Source organism: Stegastes partitus, unplaced genomic scaffold, assembly GCF_000690725.1.
Source record: "Stegastes partitus isolate 25-593 unplaced genomic scaffold, Stegastes_partitus-1.0.2 Scaffold344, whole genome shotgun sequence".
In the NCBI taxonomy this organism is placed as follows: domain Eukaryota; kingdom Metazoa; phylum Chordata; class Actinopteri; family Pomacentridae; genus Stegastes; species Stegastes partitus.
In genome coordinates, this window is record NW_007578075.1 from 13711 (window position 1) to 36826 (window position 23116).

At 40.8% G+C, this 23116-nt stretch overlaps 1 protein-coding gene across 1 annotated transcript in view; it reads right to left on the reverse strand.

The window, feature by feature from the left end:
* Positions 1-23116, reverse strand: part of cep128 (centrosomal protein 128) — a 53738-nt gene that overhangs the window by 12582 nt on the left and 18040 nt on the right. Inside the window, exons 14-20 of the mRNA XM_008284078.1 lie at positions 21965-22153; positions 20281-20742; positions 18175-18339; positions 15342-15506; positions 7586-7645; positions 4458-4650; positions 447-496 (exon numbers count right to left, since the gene is read on the reverse strand). Coding sequence (XP_008282300.1) covers positions 447-496; positions 4458-4650; positions 7586-7645; positions 15342-15506; positions 18175-18339; positions 20281-20742; positions 21965-22153 — 1284 coding nt within the window. The remainder of the gene's footprint in view (positions 1-446; positions 497-4457; positions 4651-7585; positions 7646-15341; positions 15507-18174; positions 18340-20280; positions 20743-21964; positions 22154-23116) is intronic.

The following is a 23116-nucleotide window of genomic DNA, read 5'->3' on the forward strand; positions in this document are numbered from 1 at the left end:
CACAGCCGCTTGTGTTTTGCTGTTTAGCGGGGAATAAAAAGCCAGCGAGGCGCTGGACTAGGTGAGCTGGTGGCCTGCCAAGTGTCGCTGCTGCAGCACTGAAAGACAGAGACAAGGCCTCTAGTGGCTTTTAAACTCCTAGACTCCGTGTCTGCAGTAATTAGCTACTTGTCCAAGCAAGGCTACAAGGAGTGTGTCAGGCCCACAGCTGTGCAGCGATGTTTGTAACACAGCAACACAGAGCTCGCGAAGCCCAGCAGTTACTCTAACACAGCCCAACTGATTTGAAGGCAATGGGATGTTTGTACTGCACTCTAGCAGCTCTCTATTCTTGTGTACATACGGTTGAAATCAGGTCAGCTGGATATTAAAAATCCACTATTTAGAGTGCGGCAAAGCAGATGGAAATAAACAGATACGGATTAATACAGATACATGCTGCTGACCTGAAGGCTTCTCATTTCTTCCTCCTTCCTCCGACTCCTCTCCAGCAGCTCTGAAATGAATAAGAGAAGATGCTGATGAACTCCGTTGTCAGATCTCAAAGTAATAATATCTGTGCTCTATGCTGGCTGCATCCTCAGAAGACACAACATTTTCTGTGTTCATTTCTTTGACATGTGCTCCATCTGTGGAAGGTGTCATGTATGGCATTAATATCTGTAGCGGAAATAGAACTGAGACATCTAATCTGCTAAGATTTTGCAAGTAAAATGCAAAACACATTCTTGTTCCAGCTTGTCAGATGTGAAGATTTGCTATAGTTTATATATTTGAGGTCAGACAAAACGAGTCAATTCAGGCTTCAAGAAACAACAGGAGGATTTCTTACTATTTTCTGATCCTTTATAGACTGATTATTAAAAAAGAATCTGCAGCTTAACCAATAATAAAGATTCCTTTTGTTTTTATACCACATTAATCTGTCCTGTTGTTAAAATTCTTTTCTTTTTTCCTGTCAAAATCTGAAAACCCTAACTCTGACATAGTACAGACACACAACTCCATCAAGCATCAATTTAAATTTAATAGAAATGGAGATGTGGGACTGAGACATTTAACCTCTAAGGACATGAAAAAAAGCTTATTTATTACTAATTCACTGTATTTCGGTCATGTGATAAATGTATTTGACTGCCTCAAACACAGTTGGTGCTGGTGGATGATTTTTTATCCAGACAGGTATATGAAAGACAAACTCTGCTTGTGTTTGTTGATGACTGCAGCACCAAACTGTTTTTAATTACAATCGCTGGCTGCTTAATGAGATGTTGATTGAGAGGAATAACAGTGAATTTACTGAGCAATTTTGTTTTATTAAGCAAATGCCACAATGCTTCATTCTGCTTGGCATTGTGCCGTGTAGAATGAGCTTTTTGCAAATAGTTGAAATAAAATGTTTACGTTACAGAAATAGTAAATAGAAAGAAAATGTTCATCAACATTTTAATAAATCTTTATGAAACAAAATCATAAAGTGTTCTTATTCCAATGACTGAACTTAACAGTAATAACTTATTGTGCCAACTTGGCTGTTGATTTTAAACTAGTCTATTGTTTAAGTACGCTGGTGCACTACTGATGGCAGATTAAAACACGGCGATGAGAACTGAGCATTAGAGTCTTGGTTAATGCAGACTTTGAACACGGACAGCATTTGTGCATGCAGTTCTATTTATACTATAACACACAAAACATAGTGAACACAGCAGTGTCACAGTACTCCTCGTATCAAACATAGAAAAACACACAGGACCCCCCGAGTGTTTCCAAAAGGCTGCGAGTTTGCACTTTTTACAGCATGTAGCAGCTGGTAACAGATCGTGCCACACCTAGCTGCAACTGTGACTGTGTTGATCTAAACATTCCTGAGATGTGCTGAGCACGGTGGGCAAACATTGCACAGAATTCACAACTTTCCGATGTGTTTGTGCACCATCTACAGGAAGCATGTACAAATCAAAGCACCTCCAAAGTCCTGCAGTGACAAAAGGTGGCATTTGTTTTACTGGCACATGTGCAGTCAGTGTGCTTGGGCATTCCACTGATTATAGATTTTGGACTCGATGCAGACCCTCACAGACTCACCTCTCTGTTAAAAACCAAGGTTTCTTCACTTATTGTCACGTCTATATGATATTTTGTCAATGCTTGAAGACACATCCTGAGTCAACACCATGTCTGAGTATTTCTGCCTTCAAACTGCAGCTCCACAGTTTTCCATGTAACAAACCTAAAGAACCAATCCTGTCAACTTGCAGGGCTTTCTGTACCATTATTCTTTGTCAGAATCGGTTCAAACATGTATGGCTGAACTACTACAATATTACAACTCTAACTGTGAAGTGTAGAGTAGTTTTACGGTGTTTGAGTAGGCGAGCTGGTGGTCTCGAGCTGCAGCGAGTGGGGAGGTGTGGGTGGAAAGATGAAAGCAGGCAGCGGTGTAGAGTGACATCTAAGCCCTTTTATTGCAGGAGGGGACTATTTTCAAGGAAACTTATGTAACTTTGATGCACTGAGTTGAGTTTTTCAAGCTTTAACCAACAACCAAAGACTTTAACAGACTTGCATCGCTTCTCTGAAAGAACACAGCATTAACCGGCTACAACAGCCTGTGCAGACATATTAGTAGGATTACTCTTGTGGTTGTCACACCATCTACCTCATGGCATGTCCCCAAATTCAATATCCAATGTCTTGTCGATGACTGAATCTCCACCTCCTCAAATAAATGGGCATAAACATTTATCTGACTACACACTGACAAACACACTTGACAGAAATACTGGAAAATGCCAAACAAGATTTTTTCCTAAAGAGCAAACTTCCACAGTCTAGAACCTCCTAGTCAGTTAAAATCTACTTGGAAACCAGCAGAGGAAAGATAGCGCTGGTAGTCCACCGCCACGGTTATCTTTGCTGACTCACACTCAGCCCCTTCTCACCTAAAAACTGTGGGATGTTCTGTATTAGCAGGCCAGCTGTTATCTACACATGCAGTGCAGACTTGTTTTTAAGAAAAAAAAAGGCCAATAGGGAGCATTGCACGAGTGATGAAAGGTCTCGAGGAAAATACGGAGCAGCCGCGGTCTGACACAAATAAATTCACTGACACAAACACTGTGTATCACACAATAGCCCTGCAGAGTGCTGGCAATATTGGCTAATCTACTGAGATAAAACAAGCAGATATAAGATCTCATAAGAAGGCAGTTTCCAGAGCGATAATATACCGTAATTAGTATTTACAACACTGCACGGTTGAGTATATTGCTGCAAATGCATCATGTCACTACTGCATGGTGGGAAATTTGTAAGTCTTGTCTTGCTCTAACACAATATAAGAATTGCAGTTAAAATGCATTACTAAGAAGACATGTGTAAAGCAGAGCTGATAAAAATCCTCCCCTTCAATTCCAATAGCCAGATGTTGTTGTGACACACAGATTACTCTGAGGTCTAATCACTAAAGAGACCCTGCTTTAGCAATGCCTGCAGTGACGACTGACAAGGCTACTTCTGTCAAATGGCTGATTAGACCCGATGACAAAGTGAACTGATTCCAAAGGGGGTTTGGGGATGAGCGTGGGTCATCAGATTGCTTATCTGAATTGTGCAACGCTACCATCATAGCCAAAAAAACATACAGTGATAGAGCACAGATAGCTGGCTGTCTCTCTCTAAAGGTTTTCCATCTCCTTTACCTTGTCCAACTATCCTTCTGTCAGCGGTCTGACTGCGTCTTTCAACTCTCTTTCTCTGTGTTAATGGAACACAAATTAGGTCCATTTCCCCTGTATTGTTCAAATGAGGCACTAAAAACAAGTCGTTCTTCCTTTGCTAGTTACAGCTCATTAGGAGAAATTCAGTCAAAAATGTAGGCTCGGGACGGGGGGAAAAAAAAACAAGTCCATTTTCCATACAAGACTCAAAGTTCACAGCCATTAAGATGCTTTCTCAAACATTTGTAATCGTAAACAGACAGACCCGTGTGCACAGTCTAAAAAAAATACAATGCATCGGAGAGAGACGCCAGCACAGACAGCCATTTTCGCAAACATCCATTATAACACAGCACACAAAAACCACTCTGTAACAAAAACACTTCAGTAATACACCTGCATTGAATTAGTTATTGCTCTTAATGACGGTGTGATTACATGTAAATGAGAGAGGAACAAAACAGCGGATCAGACTGTGAATAGGGTGTATCAGTCAAAAGGAACTGCTCAGGAGTCCAGGTACTTTCTTAGGAGTTGTCTATGGTAAATATTCACATCTTGTCTCCACCGTTAGTGAACAACCAAACAGTTCTTGTCCAACGCTCTTTTTTTTTTTTTCACAGATATTCCTGTGGTGTGTTATGACAAGTTTGATATATAGCATGGGTATATGGGTCAGTAGGATCATAAGGTAAGTGGAATCAATGCAAAGGCATTTTCTTAATTAAATACCACCTTTCTTTTCAGTGCTGAACGAGTGCAGCAGCTTCTCCTGTTGGTCGAGGCGCTGCAGGAGAGACGCCTGCTCCGAGTCCCGGCTCTGCCTGAGGGCCTTCAACTGATCCCTGGTCTGTTGATGCTGCCTCCTCAGGCGCTGGTCTCTTGTGTCGCGTTCCCGCACCTCCTCGCACAGCCAACGCAGCTTCGTCTGGTTTGGTTTAATAAATACACACATGTATTAGATAAGGGCGGATGTAAAGGTGCGTGTGAATACTTGGGGAATCGGTGCATTAGGGAGGCAAAGTCATCGGTAGACCTCAGTTCCCACCTTGACATAATTCAAACACATGCTGATAATAAAAATTATTTTCCTGATGTAACCACACATGTTCTGCTCCCACTGGGTTTTCTGATAGAAAAATCGCACCGCACTCCAGTCAATGCAAAGGACATCACATAGGAACTTAATTAAGACCCTAAGACTGTCTGATAGCGGAGTATCTCCAGAGAATCCTAATTTTCCCTTTAAAGCAAAATCCTCTGGTAAAAATTCAACACTAATTCTTCTGTTTAATAAGGTTTCTGTTTCATCCCCGTCCAAGCTGCAAGTTTACAGCTCACTTGAAATCTCGGCTTAAATTTGAACACGATTCCACTTTGACATTTTGTCTTTTAGCTGAGATGGAGGTATTAAATTCACCTCAGCCAGAAGACGGACTAAATGAGTCCGAAAACAGTTGGGAGAAAACACGCCAGCAGTGCCAGAGCAACAGAAAGATATTTACAGTGTTTCCCACAACAGGTTGTCACAGCCACGGAAAATGACTGGCTAAATGGGTCTTCCAACTGTGCACTGTAAGACTGTAAATCATACCTACATTTTACAAACAAAGAAACTCTTAACAAGGATGCTAATTATCTCTCTTGTTCTCAGGTTTTATCTCCGTGTTTTATTCCTGTAAATGCACAGCACTCTGGGAGCACTTGTGACAGCAGATATACATTATGGTGATAAACACTATGAATTGTGCAAACACATTTTAACACCCTATCATGCATCACCGCCGCAGCCATAATTACATGTTTTTTTTTTTGTTTTTTTGCGAGTTTGTGATATTAAACGAGAGCCGCTTTTGTTTTGGAAAGATGCCATGTGAAAACTTTTACTGTATAGGAGAGGAGGAGGAGGATGGTGGCAAGAGAGCAACACTTTAAATTACAACTTTTGTAAATTATTACAAATGCATCCGATAACTACTTCGACTTAAAGAGCCTTACGAAAACAGAGCATCGTGTTAAACGTGATATTGCCAGAGAGGAAAAAAAACCTGTAAAAATAATGTAGTACCGCTGAATTTAGGGTTGTTTAACTTAAAATTGTTGTTGCCTCTTCAATTATTATGGAAACTCTCTGTTTCAACATCCTGAACATAAATCCAAAGGCAGTTATTTTGGGCTAACAAGACGGGATCTTTATCTAAACGAATGTGGACAGAGCTTTAACTGTACTTTAAATGATACATGAGACATAAAAATTCTGATAAAGGAAAAAAATCAGCTAGTTTGGTGACTTTCTCCCAAAATAAGGTTAAAGAAGCAGTTTTCAAAGCTGGTTATAGTTTTCCTTCACATCCCCACAGTCTCATGACACTATGCTTCTGTCAGTTCACGAACACTATTTCCCAGTTTGTCATTGTGAAGCAGCAATTAGCTTTCTGAAGGGATGTGACATGTGTCACACAACTGCCATCTCTGGCATTATGTAATTCTGCTATGGATTTCTATTCAGGACGCTTTAAACCTTGAGTCTCTCCCGTATAACATCCCTGACGTCAGTGCTCTGCTGCAGAAAGAGGTTATACCACAGTGAATGTCTGTTGTAAATAAGTTAAAATATAACAATGTAAGTCACTGACTACATGCGCTGATTAGCCACAACATTAAAAGCACTGACAGGTGAAGAATGTAACATTGATCATTTTGGTCTGCTCAGAAACCAAATATACCCAACTAAGCAGATGACAATGACGTTTCTCTGCTGGTATCTCTGGCTCCAGATCAGCACGTTTCTGATCTGTGGTTACTTGCCTCACAAACCTTCCCAGTGCTGACTGTTCTCTCATTTGTTGCTTGTCTGTTGCGCCTATCCCTCTCTTTCTCCCCTTTACAATTTACAATTTCACTTAGCAGACGCTTTTTTCCTAAACGATGTACATCTTATACCCTCACCTCAACCAGTTAAGGCAGATGCCTGCCTTCCCTGAGCCTGGTTCTGCCCAACCAGGCTCAGGTCCAGGCTTTTGTTCTTCCCATTGTTACCAAAGAACTCCTTAAAGGGAAGCATTTGGAATTGTTTAGTTTCTCTCTAGAATATGCGCTAATATTGTAAACGTCTTCACCTGAGTATGTGAAGTGCCCTGAGATGATTTTATCTGTGTTTATATAGCACCAATTCACAACATAATTGTATTGAACTGAGGCTCCCTGACAGCAGTGGCCACAATGCATCCTCCTACACCGTGAAAACTGCTCAGAAATGCCTTGTGGAAGATGACAAAGGCCAGACTCTTGAGATTCCTATCTGATTAAGTATCCACAAGATGCGGCAGGATGCTTATTACTGTTATTGTTACACCACATTTAGAAAAGAATAGATCTTTATTGTCATTGTTAAAGAACAACAAAAGGCAGTTTAGCAGCTCCTGAATAGTAACATTAATATTTTTTATTGTGCCAGAACCATCTGTTTGTTTTGCACCTTAACTTGGTTCTTTCATCACCATTTTTTGCAACTTATTTTTCTTGCATGTAATGTGTGTGAGCGACTGGATTCCTTGAATTTCCCCAAAGAGAGTAGTAACATATCTGTCTGCCTGTCTTCCTGGTACCAGACACCACAGGACACCCCCAGAGGTCCAGTGTCCATGTCTCGACCGGTCAGAGCTGCTTTAGCGGTACAAGGGGGACCTAGAGAATACTAGGCAGGTGGTTTTAATGTTGTGGCTCGTTTTCTTGGGAATAAGCATGATCCTCATTGTAATAGCACATCCTCTGTTTTGCTCTCTCCATTATATAATTGATTCTGATTGATAATTATTCAGAAGAAATCCTTCAAAAAGAAGGGAGCTATAAATTAAAAATACCTTGGTCTCAGCTAGCCAGCGGTGGGGGTCTTTGACTAAGCCAGGTCTCTGGGAGATCGCCTGTTAGAAGAGAACAGAGATAAATGCAAATGTGAGCTCTTCTGCCGGTGTTAGCATGCATTACAAAAAGTCTACGATGCAACAGAGTGCAAATTTAACACGTTTCGTACATTGTCTGTATGGAAAAAAAAACTGCACGAGTTACAGAATGTAAAGAGGAAAAAAAAACGTGAATGTGGACGGACAAACACCAGGATAGAAATCAGAAGAAAGAGCCTCCTGTCAAAACCCTTAACTTTTGAGAAGAGCGGCTTCTGCCAACTTAAATTGGCGTGCATGTGTTAAACAGCCTATGACACTACACACAGTGGTGCACGCACGCACACCTACACACAGGGGTTGTGTGTGTGTGTGTCATAAAAAATGAGCTCAGGGAGTATGTTCCATCCTTTCCAGACAAGCTTGTCAGCATCAGCAACACAAACTGACTGTCTGCCAACTCCTAATGACTGCTGACACACACATACACACACACAAAACCACACTCTTAAGACAAAAAGACAAGATACACAGATAAACACAGTCACATAACTAGATGGCACTCGGTTGAGAGCACCCCTCCGCCGGTGCTGCGCGGCTGCCGAGACGCGCCAACTACATGTGGAATTTTCCGCAAAAGGTGAATAATCCCCTCCTAAGCTTCATTACCTGTTTGTCTCCCATGAGGTGATGAATACGTGTTTTCTTGCCAACACCGGAAATGGAACACCAGATATGGCAGTTCTAATTCTAGCCTCTTTATTTCGGTTGGTTATTGCATCTCGGTGCAGAGAATCAGGTCTTTATCTGTTCAGTGACCATTAGAGCTGCACTTTAACCACTGTGCAACTTTTGAAATAAATGGAGCTGCAGGTTATCTTTTTTTTGCTTTTTTTTCCAGCTGCTGATAGTGCTATGGTAACATGGAGAAAGACAGGATATGACTTGTAGCAAAAGATCTTGAGGTTTTATGTTAGGTTTTTTAACCAACAGGCCTCCAAGGTCATTTCAAGCAACAGTTTTATGCCAAATATAACAAAGCTGTCGTTGGGCTTTCTTTCATTTGACCGTTAGGGGTTTATTCCTTATGTCTGCTGATGATTTTAACAATCCTAGAAGTCTGCAGTCATGCTACCGGCTGCGTGTGGCTGTACTCAGGCACAGCAGTGCTTTGAACTGTAACGCTGTATACTAATGTCCATCTATTATCTATACACTGCTTAATCCTCACGAGGGTCGCGGGGGGGGCTGGAGCCTATCCCAGCCGACTTAGGGCGAAGGCAGGGCACTATATGCTAACATGCTCATGAGAAACACAGGTTTATAATTTTGGCAATCTTTGGCCAACAGCACTAAACACAAAATAAAACTGAGGCTTATGTAGTGTTGCAGGTTTTTGGTCATAAATATATAAACTAAAGATGCAAATTTTAAACTATTTCCTTCACTGATAATCAGTCATATTAACAATAAATGGCTGAAAAGTATGAAATACAGCTGAATGTTTGCAGCAAAATCTGCTTCTTACACCAGGAATTAGTAGAACTTGAGGTGTAGATTAATTAGCAGATAATACCTGCTTTAGTTGAAATTGCTATTTACCAACAAAATCCCAAACACTAAACATAACAAAGGAGCTGCAGTCTTAGACGGTAAATTACCTTTAACATCATTAATCTCTTCTATTCTTTTCTGATATCAAAATAATCCTCACACCTGATCTACATAATAGTCACTTCTTCGCTGTAGTTACTGTTAGTCCAGCTGCTGAAAACAGCTGCATAGCTGAAACAGATGTCCACAAATACAGTCCCAGCAATTTTATCAGACTAGAAAATCTGTCAGTATTTACTGCACCTCTACAGTGTGTTTATACTCAGAGCATCACAGACACACTTCATCACTTCAGCTTGAATATCGTTGGAAGCATGTAACCCAAGTGCTGCTGCTTCTGAGCGTTAGCGCCGTTCCTCCTGACAGACACGATGCTCGCAGCCTGTGATAGCGTTTGAAAACCGTAGTTTAACATTAGCATGAAGTGGACAGCTACGAGACACCTGTGTACAACTTGATGATGCAAAGTTCATTAGCACAGCTACCACAGTGAGAAGTCAGGGAGGTGCGCTTGTTTTGTGGTACCCTTAAAGGAGGTCAGCACACACACCTGCAACTCCATCTCATTAAATAATAAGAGGCTCCAAGTGGTGGGCAACCAGGTACCACACAAAATCAACAATACGTTTACTGACATGCATGTCCTGCATTTTGAGCCTCATCGGTTAATCTATTGTTCATCTGTTCAATTAGCAACAATTACTGAGCGATGAACAATCAATCATTAACATCTCTAGTATACAGTTCAGAAAAGTTAACTTAAAAAGATGTTTGTTTGTTTGTTTCCCCAATACTGGCATTAGGGAATTACAATTTGTTGTAACAGACACATAAATGCACATTCATGCCAATTCAGGCAATACTGGTCGACAAATGTAGCAACATGGAAAAATAACAACACCCACTTTAATATTAACATATAGTGTTAAATAACATCTATTTTAAAATCATTTCAAATCAACACATTTAGAGAGTGACAGGTGGTGTCAATAAAGGGGTACTTGTGCTCATCTGACAGGGCAGTGGGCACAAGTACCCACTCATGTAAAACAGGACCAGCTGTTTTAGATGACTATCACAAGCTCGTGCAGCCTATCACATCTCTATCTGCTCTGCCGATGGCCATTACGGCTGCATTCAGCCACAGTACCAAGTTTTGGAAAAACTGGAGGGCCACTTTTACCCCAAAACAGATAAGCTCTCCTGTCCCCTTCTGTTATTTGCTTTGCTAAATAATGGTTGGTCTTCCAGCTTCTGATGGCACCAAAAAAAAAAAAAAAACCCTATTAGAGAAAGATCACACACTCTGATGAAATGTAAAAAAGTACAAGAATCGTTTTTACGCCATGACCAACCTTTTAAAAGGTTTTTGTATGTGTCCAGCCACCCTGCCTACAGAGCAGAAACACAACTCCCCTTCTGCTACGGTAAGGAAGAAAAAAAGCTGGATCACATGTGCGAAAACACACAGCCACGAACAAAGTCGACAAAAAAGTACAACTGCTTTTTCAAGTGCATCCTTGTGGCAAGGTGTTTACGCATGATCAACAGTCAGGGAAAACACACAGCGGGGTTTTTTTTTTGGACCCTTTCTGTCCTGTGCCTTCGCAAACAACATCGTCACCGCACAGGTGCCAGGCGACTTTTTCAAGACGTCACTCAAAACCAGATCCAAGCAAAAAGAATCTCCCAAGTCGTTGCCACGGCAGCTCAAAGTACGGCAATGGAGTGCTGCTGTGCAGAGGTCCCCGTCTCAGGGAGTGTACAACCGTATGGCGGAGCATGTGACTGTGTAGGAGGATAAAACATGCCTTTATGCTTCTCGCTCACGCTCTCTTTACTCTTTCTCGAACCATCAAAGGCCGCTCGGCGCAGTGGCAGACAAAAAGGAGGTGAAACTGTTGAAAAACCGAACAAGTAGGCTGGGAGTTGAAAGTGCTGTCTGTGAGGTGGAAGTGAAAGAAATGCCACTATTTTCTCAGCAGCATTGGCGTGGAATCCAAGCGTCTGCCACAGCTAATTTAAATGTGTGACTGCATGGTTTATGTCTCTTTCAGAATGTGAGTAAGTCTGTGACTGTGTGTCTTTGGTTACAGTGTGTTTGTTTCACCTCCCGCTGAGAAAATGGAAAAGATGGTAAAATTTAAAGACAAGCAGACGGCAGAGATGTGAAGACTAACAGCAAGTGGAAAGGACACAGAAAAGATGTTTTCATAGAGATTACCACTGTGGCATGTCTCTTCATTAAACAGTCTAGGAAAAAAAAAAGATGAGGAAGATCGAGAAGGAACAACGACAAAAAAAAAAAAGACAAATGTCCCAGCCTGGATTCAGACACAAAATCTGTAGTTACTGTATAGGATGTGCACACACCAAAACCGACGGAGCCAAAAAAACGAGAAAATCAGAGGCACGAAAAAAGTCACAAATGAGAGACAAGAAAAGAACCTGCACTTTATAACGTTGATCTGACGACATTCAAGCATGTCGGCTTCATGTCTGAATGAGCGCCACGTTTACTTTTCCGTAAAAGTCGCACCAGCAATCTCACAAGATTGGATCAAGTAACATTTCTGTATCGCTTGAAACATGACACACAAACTACATGTAGACACATTAACAGACAAGCATGCACAAGCAGCACACTTCGGGATATGTAAAGCGATTTGGGAAAGACTTCTCCACATTTCAACACTAACATTTGTACTAAAACATTACAGAGAGCACAGAAAAAAACATTGCATGCAAAAATCATCTTTCTCATGCACTTCTGCTTTACAATTTAACATAACAAATGTTGAAGTGTAAAAGCAGCCATTAAAATACAACTTTTTTCAGACAGTTTGGTTCGATTAATGAGACTTACCAGAAACAATCCAGGTTTTAATAAAACTTTAACAGAAGCTGAAGTTCAGTTTGTTGATTCCAGCTGTTTGTACGCGTCTTTCCTCTGAGTTTAACAAAAACCTGAAGCATCAAACAGCAGCAGGATCTATAGGAGCGTCTTCAAAGCAAGAGTTGTGTGCATTGTGGAAGAACAGCAGCACAACATATAATTATAAATGATCCCCAACATGTAGACAGGATTGATCAGGATTTAACACCAAGCCAAACTGTGAACTTTTCCTCACCTCAGATAGGTGAGCTGTCATACAGAGTCACAGTTTATCAACTGCAGTTAAATCATTTATTACACAGCAGCTGTCCTCAGATTGAATCCTGAGCTCCACCACAGCTGTCAGGACATTGTTATTATTTTACTGCTGTGGAGGTACTAGTGAGATTAGCATCCCATGGCTAGAACTTTCATTGTTTGGGAAACCATAACTAAAACGGGCTCTTGTTTGGGCGATTTCATAAGCTTGTAATTATTTTAGATTTGCTATTTTTGTTTATTGGTGCAGTATTGTATATTATGTGTCACTTACTGTACTATCCAATCTCTGATGTATGACAAATAATGTGCGTGTGCTGCTCTCTCCATCACTGTCTTGGGTATGTCTGAATGAAGCTGTGAAAGTGACCTATGTCTGAATGACAGAGTGCCATCACTTCAACTGATTGATGAAGCAGCAATGTTACGTCCCCCCATGTCTGAAAAGGGCTGGAGAGACAGGGAATTAACATAAGAGGAGGTGTTTTACAAGGTTTAGCATTAAAGGCAGGAAAACAACTGTCAAATCAGTTTTAAAACTGAACGCTAGCCTTATATACAGTAAGAAAGCAGTGTCACTGGTTAAAAATCTCCCTTGACAACTGATTTATCAAACTGCAAAAACACAGTCAATATCTCATACGACAGCACATTTGTCCCACGAACTTCTTCTTAACTTTCAATGTCTTTACACTGTCTTACAACTTCTTGCATTACTGCCTCTATCGAGAGGGAAGGAAGGACAGTGTCGAGAGGCAGCCGAAACCTAATACGGCCTTTAACTGTTAATGATTCCCCTCATTAGGCCAATCACTGGCAAGTTTGACTTCTTTTCAACATGACGGATTACAGAAGAGGAAAGGTGTTGGCTCGCATGTCCGACTGCAGCACTGCTGGACCAGACGGAGAAATCTATAAGAGCAGATAAGAGCAGACTGGGTTCATTAGCCTGGAGCAGCGGAGGAAAACTAGCTTCAAGTGTGTGGAGGGGAGTGAGTGTATGTGTGCAGCATGTATTTAATACTGTATGAGCGTGTAGATACAGTTGAAAGGCAGTATGAGTAAAACATTGGTGTTTGTCAGTAGGCACTGTAGATGCAGCTGTACTGGGTGTGTAGATTTCGTTTTGTATGGTTATATATTGTGTATGTAATATTCCTTTTTGTGTAAATGTGCTACAGATGTAAATGATAATCATGAATTGATTAACTGCTGTTTATATTTTGACTGATTAATGAAGGCAGAAGATGAAGGACTTGCATGCCAAAAAATGCATTGTACATTAACTGTAGTACCTGGTTGCACCACCAGGGGGAGCCTCTTACTGTTTAATAAGAAGGAAGACTGCAGCTTGTTTGCTGTGTTTAATGCTGCAGCAGGCCAAAGAGCCAGTCACTCAGGATACAGATAGTTCCATGTTGGCAAGCAGAAGCATTATAGAGGTTTAGCTATCAATGAGCACCATGACAAAGACTTCTGTAGCAGTTAAGGGCTTCTGACTAGAGCTCATGTATTATAAAATCAGAATCAGAAATACTTTATTGATTCCCAAGGGGAAGTAGCTTGTGTTACAGTTCCCCCCTTGGGGATCAATAAAGTATTTATGATTCTGTGTGCAGAAAAGACTTTTACCAGAACAGCAAGGTGGCTAATGAAACAGAGCTGTTTTTGCGGTGACTGTTAAGTGATTAGAATAACTGTATCACTATATGGAAAACACCCTTTTTACTTCACTTATTAAAGCAATTTTCCAGGTTTCTTTGTAGACTTTTACACTATATTTAACCATCTGAGTATAAAAAACACAAATCCTCAATGTCTCAATGTAACAACAAATGAATAAATATTAGTATTTCTTCAACAAATCAACAAATGTAGTTCCTTTTGTACACAACAACCAAAAATGAACTGAAAAAAACCTAAATAATTAATTTCCACTGTGTCTGTGCAGTCTTCTTGTTGTATTCACTCTCCATGGAGACAACAATAAAACACAACAATAAAGTGGTTTTCTTGCACAGAAAAGACTGCATTTACTACTTCTGATTACTACATCACACAAAACTCCTAAATGTTGAACAAAGCTAATATTTGGCTATTTGTCATGGTATTTGATTATACTGCAACATTTTCTATCAAATCAATTTGGTAGCAGATGTCCAGATCTGGTGCATCAGTAAGTCACTTGAGCAAAGCTGTTTTGCAGGCTATGATGTACAGTTATAAAGGCAGCTCTGCATCAAAGTGTGCGTTTATTTGCATGCCTTTTTTTTTTTTTTGACAACATCAAGCTTGCTTTAGTCCACAATCTCTCACAAAGCTGTAAAAATATTCACTACGCTGGCTGCCTGCTTCAAACGCCATTAAAATCACTTTGCTTGTATGGTCAATTTATTTTTAGAGACTCTTAATTTTATGTTTAGGAAACAGAAACAGGGCAACATTCTGGAAACACAAATATTTCCGCATACTCCACTATACTATCCAGGCTTTGAAATCATTAAAATCGCACCTCAAGAAGTATTGCAACGAAATAAAACAATATTTTTTTTTACCATTGGGACGCCACTAGACAGAAGGGGTAGAAGCAAAGGCACACTCAGATATTTTCATTGGCCTTTTCGTCTCATGTAGCACATTTATCCCACACCTGACCAAGCAGCATTCATCATGAGAGAGCACAGTTATCTCAAATTATGTGGAAAGTGATTATAAAGCAAAATGTACTGTAAACTACACCTGTGTGTAAAAAGATGAGTTCACAAAGTTCAAAAAAAAGGTTGCAATTCTGGCCATTCGCTCAACACATTCATACATAAACAAAGACCCTGCAGACCCTCACAGGAGTTTGTGGATTGTTGGAGCTAAATGGTTATCGCCTCTGACAAAAACTGCTAAATGCAACTTCAATAAACCAAATAACAAACAAAATGTAATGAAAGCAAATACCTGTAGTTTGTCTTCGCCGTTCCTTGCCAGACTGCGACAGGCTGCGTCCAGTTCGTCGCCCATAGAGGTTAAAACGGTCTCCTGCTCGGCTTCCATTTGCAGCAGCTTCTGCTCCAGCTTAACAAGTTCTGACTCTGAGGCACGTCTCCGTTCACCTGACCTGACCTGTGGAGGACAGCAGACAGCCGAGTGGAGGAGAGTAATTAGTTGCAAATTAGCTATCACTTTCTGGTGTTTTTAGCCGTGCAACTGGAATCTTACAAGGCATTGATTACAACAGATTTTTTTTGTTGTTGCAGATGACTAAAATAAGCAACTATTTTCTTGCCGATTACAAGATCAGTTTCAATCCAGGGCACCAGAGAGGGACCATTTCAATCACATATGCAACTAAAAATCTTTCAAGTGTAACTCAACATTTCATTTGACATTTAGCAGGTCTGTCTGTGTTTGTCTGTGGGAGGTTGGCCCTGGTCGATAAAATTACTTGGTTTCATCGCGGGTACATCAACATTATTCTAGTCTTTTTTTGACTCATTTCTGGCCACACTCCTGTCTAAGCTGCTGCAGTAACTGAGTGGAAACTAGGAGCATTTGTGTGCCAAGCTGCCTTGTTAACGTCCACCGATGCATGTGAGGCTTTTACGGAACGCTGGTAAATTGTAGCGTCTACCGTTGCGTGTGAGTGCATGCATTTTGGGGACATCTGTAAATTGCAGCCTCAGAAAACAACCTGAGTTACACTCTGGCACTCTAAACTGCCGGAGTCTCTACATGCACACCAGTCACGCCGCGCCACCCGCCACCACAAGAACATTCTCAACCTGTAGGAAACACTGAGAAATGATTAAATTGCCAACATTATGCATCGCATTTAAGGCAAAGAGTGTACCCAAAGCATGGCGGGGAACAGCCCATTTATTGTCGCAGCATCACCACTCCAAAGGGTTATTCCATCTCCTATCAACAGGGGCCTTCTGCTCTACCATCTCGGAACTACTTGAAACTTTTTATCATAAATTATGGACATGCAAAATGGTATTTGTGAAAAATTTGCTCGATATAACAGGTGCTTTCAGAGACCTTTTTTTATTGCCTGTCAACCCAATTTCAGCACGCTTTTCTACACATTGAAATTTGAGGCTGTATACCTCAAGAACTATGATTATATTTTCTGAACCATATGTAGCTGCGTGTCACAATATTGCAAAACAAAACATAGAGAATACTTTTTAAAATGAAATACTTGATCACAAAAATGGAAGGAAACTTATTTTTGTTGAGCTTTTATAACATCATAGGACTAAGTTTATTCCCAAACAATACAAAAAACAAAACAAGAATCTATTTTCATTAAATCAAACAGTTTGAACAATGAACATGATCGTAATTTTACTTTTAATTTGAAATGCCTGGTCACTAATTGAAAATAAAGTTATTTTTTGTTTAACTCAAACCATCAAAGATGACTTGCGATGGAATGACCACAAATTGAGGAAATAAAAAAAGCAAAATAACATAAACCCTTCCTGTGCTGAGTCATAAATGATGATAAAATATACAACACTTATAATACAGTCAAGTAAGAGCTACCTTTGACTAACTTTAGGTCCCAAGTCATTCTTACGAGTCCAGGTAGTGTTAAATGCACAAGACATTTATCTGCACCTTTATTCCAGTTTGTCATTGTTAAGAAATTATCAGTGTGGAAACTGGAAAAGAAGAAGCTTAAAATGTATTCTTTAGCACCAAACGCACATTTTTTATTGTTCCTAATGTGCTGATACAACTAAATGAAAAAGTAAGGAACACCAGTGCAACTAATGCAAAAAATGTAGAAACCTTGGTTGTTAAGATTTTCCTCAACACTGAACACTAACCCCAACACTTGTAACGGTGAACTTTGCTCACTGTGGGATCAATAAAGTTTATCTTTACAGAAAGACAACTTTTGGCATCAGAGTGTTATTCAGTTTCCTCTCAAACAAACAGATTTAGTTTTTTTTCCTTTTCTGAACTGTTCTGTCAACAGTTTCAGGGTCTTTACCAGAATACAGTCGATCGATGTGTTCGAGGACACGAACCAAGTGATCAGCGCTGCCCAGAGACCATGGATCATTATCCTGTCCCTGGGTTAATAAACCGCCCGTGTTACATTAATAAGAGCCCCTTTTTCTGCATTCAGCCGATTTCAGATCAATACGCAGCTCCCGTGAAAAAGCCCCACGCAAATGATCAGGGGCCTGTCAGAGGGGTGAATTAAGGTTCAATACTTCATCAGCTGTTGTAAAACACCTGAGGACATATTGACAGACCCTTTAAGAATAGTGCTGATTTGGCACCACTTTACCTTTCAGACCACTTTTAGGGTTGCATGATCACATGATCCTACCAGATACCCACATTTTAAGGCCAGGAAGGCAGGAAGGAAAACAATGACTTTATAGGTTGTGTATGTTAGCTTGCTTCTTTGGCAAAGATGACTGATCTAGCAAAAATACTGAGAGAGCAGCCAGAGCAGAGCCAGACATATGAGGGCTGATTGGCAGCATTAATTTCTCTTTATCTGCTAGATACAGAAAAAAATGCAGTTAAAATGTGAAATCTGCAGTTGATGCTGCTGTTTTAAGTGGAACTACTATGTCTGCTGATGACACAATCATACCTGTGAAGTCAGTCTCACCTTTTCAAATAATGTTCTTGAACTATCGCTGTCACAATTAATGACAATCAGCACAAACGTTGTAAAACCTGAAGTGTTTTGTCACTTAATATTAGTCAGTGCGTTTTAAAAAAAAAAAAAAAAAAAAGTGTCAAAAGAGGCCCGACTTACTTTGTCTTCAAGTTCCTGTTTAAGTAGCTGGTATTTTCTGTGAAGAAGTGCATGTTCCTCATCTTTTGTGCTCAGCTGTGCTGCCAGCTTATCACACTCATCCTTCATCCTGTCCAACTTGATGTGCAGCGCCCCACACAGCTCCTTGTCTGATGCTGCATCTGCCTAGTAGAGAGTAGACGCGCTTCAGGCAATGATACACAGGTAATAATTTGAGATCATAAAGACTGGTGGCTTATCTTCAACTTGAAACACGTTTAACTTTTCAATTTCTGTGATTATCAAACCTTAAAATATGCTGAGGATGCGAGTAATTAGTACAGATACGTTTTCAGTTTCCACTTTAATGTCATAAATGCAGCTCTGCAGATCATATCATATCAGAGTCTGCTAAACACACCAGTGGACCCTAATAATTTGATCTTAAGTCACATGTAGCAGGTACAGGTTGAATTCTGACATGACATTTTGTCTAGCACAAACAGAGCATTCTATAACGGGTCAAGAGAATGAGTAAATACCATTTCCAATACTCTGAAACCACGTTCTCATTTCTTAATGCCTGCCCTTAATGTCTGAGTCCAGATCAAGCTTTCAAAGGGGAGCCTCAGACATAAGGTTTCTGTCTACAATAATAACATTATCACACACAGCTCAAGATACAGTAATGTGGAAAGAACAACAATGACTGAGGACTGGAAGTGACAGCACTGACACAAATAAAGAAAAAATGGAAAAACAGAAGTGCTGGAAGTGAAAATGCAAAATTAGAACTGGAGGGAGGCAGAAAAAGAGGGATTAAGACAGAGAGAGACGGCAAGAGGGAAGATAGAGTGGAGGAGAAATCAAGGGAGAGAGGACAAGGACAAGGAAATGAGGATATTTTAAAGCTTTTTTCTGACATGTGACTGTATCACAATTGCAATATAGGCTTCCGGCTATGCTCTGTGAATATTGGGTGGGCTTCTCAGGGACATCTGCAGCACCCGTAGGCTAGTATTTAAAAACATTCCAGCAAACGCCCTTGTCCTCACCGCACTTGGAAATGACACCATTACAATGAGCTATGTCAGATATTAATGCCATTCAGCGCAGCTAATGGGCTAAACTCAACCATATCAGGGAGGTCCATGCCCCTTAAGAAACAATGTACCCAGAAGGGCTCATCATTGGAGATATTGAAGGTAGGGAAGGGGGGGGTGTTGGGTGCCGAGGGAGTAAGTCAAGTGGAGTCCCGTATCTCCAGCACTGCCTTGATGAGACTTTTGAGGTCTGATATCTGGGTTTTTAAATATTCACGCTTAGAGCTGTGGAATGTCCGTGAAGATCCACGGGGCACCACACACCATTAAGGGCTCAGCTATCCTCGGCTCACCCGCACTCAGAGGACAGAGCCCCGGCCAATGAAGAAAATTACTCTAAATGAGAATTTCGTCTGTGTCTCGCTGGGTCGGAAATATGCCAGATGTTTAGTGGCTGTGGCATGTTACCCGGCGCCGAGTTTGAAGTGTGTGCCAATGATATTCTAAATGTCAATTAGAGTGTGGCACTCTGTGATCCATGGATAGGTGTGAGGGAAAATAAAATTTCTATGGCTGGCTTATCACCTTGAACATCTGAAAACATTTGACAAATTAAGAGTGTGTGTGACATCTGATATATTCCCCAGAGACCAGCAGCACTTTTGGTACAGGCCTTTAAGCACATTTAAAGGATATTTAAAACATTCTTTTAAAACATACTTGTTTATTTTTTTGCCAAGTGTTAGATGAAAGAACTGATACTATTCTTGTGTTTGTTCACTAAATATGTAGCTGCAGCCAGCATACAATTAGCTTAGCTTAGCATAAAGACTAAAATCGGGCATGCCTCTGTTCAAAGGCAGTAATACCCACCAAACAGCATCTCTAAAGCTCACAAATTAACAAATTATATCTCGTTTAATCCACACCAAAAGCTAAGTGATTGCGTGCCAGACTATTTCTTGGCTGGAAAAAGCTGCCACACAACTGGTGGAGACTTGAATTTTATGTGCAACTTTTCAACAGAGCTGGTTTAGCTTAAGCTCTATTTACACATTCTCTGACATTTATAAAAAGGACCTACCTTGACCTCCCTCAGGTGCGCCTGTATTTCATCTCGCTCCTGGCGGCAGAGCTTCAGCATGTCCTGCACCTCCCGATCCTTCTTTATCCTGCTGTCCCCCACTGTGGCCTTCGTGTTGTCGAGTTCCTTCTGATGCACCTCTCTCTCGAGCTGCAGCTGCTTGCTCAGGGCGTCCCGCTCCTCCTGCAGTGCTGTCAGCTTGGCCTGAAGTGCTGAGGTGCCCTTCTGGAGCTCCTTCCTGGATCTCTCCTCTTCAGCCGACCGCTGCGCTAGCTGAGCATGGGCTGTGGTCACCTGCTTCAGGGCTGCCTGGAGCTCAGCCTGTGCATCCTGGTCCCTCTGACAGCGACGGGCTTGAGTGTCAGCTCGTTCTTCCAGCCTCTGGTTCTCTTCTCTCAATCTTGCTTGGATGGCGGCCTGACGCTGAGCCTCCTCCTCCAGGGCAGCTGAGGCCTCCCTGACCTATGGTTAGGAGGACTGTTAAAAGCTTATCAAAGCTCTTTAACCCTATGAACCCCAAAACCTGCCAGCAGGGTTGAAAGTTATGTTACCTTTAATAAAAAAATGGCCAAAATTGCCTAATTTATCATAGCTATGGCTCTGATCTATGACATAACGATCCGTTGAAGGTGACCAAATGTAAGCTTAAAATTGTGATATTTCATTAAATTCTACGTGTTTCATCAAAAAAAATGAAACCACTTGCAATAATCAGATTCAGCAAAAAAAAAACAAAAAAAACAAAGCAATTCTGTTTCAGCACAACCATGAAGCCATTAGTTATTGAGCTGTGACAAAAATTATAGGACTATTCAGCTGAACAGCAGGCTATGAGAAGTATAAAAGCAGAGTTAAAAATAGCAAAATACCTATAATATGTCATTTCCGCTATTGTTAACACCTGTGGGCAACTTTTATCCATTTTTGTAAAATAAATAATCAAAGATATTCATTCATTCTTCATTTTTCTTTTTTTTTTTTATTCATGGCATTATACCTGTGTTTCACTGCATAAAATACATTGTTGAGTTTTCTGTATTTCTAGCCGTGGTTGTGCCGTTTCCATAGAGGCACTTGACTTCATATTGCAGTAGACATGAGCCCGCGGTGAGCTAAAAAGTGAGAGGAGCGAGAAAATGCCAAGAAACTGCACAAGGTTCAGAGGGCTGACGACTCTCAGGTGTTTTGTTAATTAATTTTTCACTTTAAAAAGAAAAAAGATCTGCCAAGAGTGCTAAATCGAAATCGTAGCCATGTCTACAGTTAGACTGTGCTGTACGTAGGAGTCTGTAACCACTAAACATGCAGCTCTGTTAAAAAGAGGTTGATAACTGCCTCGATACAACCTTAAAAGGGCAACTTCAGTGCTTACTGACTCTTTAAAAAAGATGGCATAATTAAATTACACTCAATTAGCATACTTCAAGGTGATAGTGCATACTGTTTTTGATTCAGCCTCAGTGCTGATTGGTATGATTCCTTAAAAAGTCAGTTTAATTGGTCAGTCAAATTAAAATCGCACATATCAACGTGTTAAAATTTAAGAAAACGTAAAGATTACTAGAAGCACATGACCTCATGAAAACCTGAGCCACAGTCATCTACGGTGCTATGAGCTATTTTAAAATCTTTGTTTTGCGTCTCAAGTGATTCAAAAAGGAAATTCTATTTCTGGATGTCCAACCTCCCGGATTTCCTGCTGCAGTGACAACTGGCGCTGCTGAGTCTCCGACAGCTCCACGTCCTTGCGGTGGAGCTCTTCCTCGCGCTGGGCCAAACGTCCTAGGATTTCAGCGAGCTCCCTGCGGGCCGCCTCAGTCTGCTGGCTCAGCGCCTTCAGCTGGGCCTGAGAGCTTTCCTTTTCCCTGGCTGCCTGGAGGGAGAAAGAGAGAGGGAGAAGGGGGGAGAGGGAGTTAGAGAGGAAAAGGGGAAATGAAGAATGACAAATGAAGAGAAGGAGGAAGATGGTGTACAAAGAGTACAATAATGATGAGAGCCAGAGAAAGAGTGACAGAGAGACGGAGGGAGAGAAACATATGCAGTACCAGCTCTTGCACTGATAGGAAAATGCTAGCACTCAGGTTCCTGATAAGGGACAATGGTCAGGTCTGTTCAAGGCAGATTGCTTCTAATACTCTGGCTTTGACTGGAATTTGCAAAGACTTTGCTGCAGCTCAGAACCTAATCATTTAATTGAGCACTTGATTCTCTTCCCTAATTCATTAAGAGGGCAGAAATGATTTTGTAATTAATTCACGTCACATCGAGTATGCCAGGTGGGAGTCTGTCTGTGAGGCGCAACGGTGCTGACTGTGAGTTTGGAAGTGACTCCCTCAGTTCAAATGGGATGTAAATCACTGGGAGGTGACTTTTAAGGTAATAACAACAGTCAGCAATTAATTATTCTACTAAACACAACCACTGTAACATACAAAGCGACGGTACTTTATTTTTGGTCATGTCATTAAGTTAATAGAAAATGCATTAATTAGGCGTTTAATTGTGACTTTGACAGAAAGTCTTCTGTGCCATAAAGGCAAAACAAAGGAAGAAACATGAAGAGAAAAAGGCACGTATAAGTATTCAAGCATTTTGCTCTGTTTGGGCATTGATAAAGAGCCACACAACATTTCTCACTGTGTTCCCTGTTTTAATAGGTATTCAGTGCATCTAAATAGCACAGTCCTTGCATCCTTTCCTTTAAAGCTGAGACCAGTTAGCATGTGACATATAATATGCACAGCACTGGATATGTATGTATTTCTCCCCTTTTCAATAATTACTCTTAAAGGGTACATAAAATGCTGCTTTTGCTGATTTTGCAGGCCATTTTTAC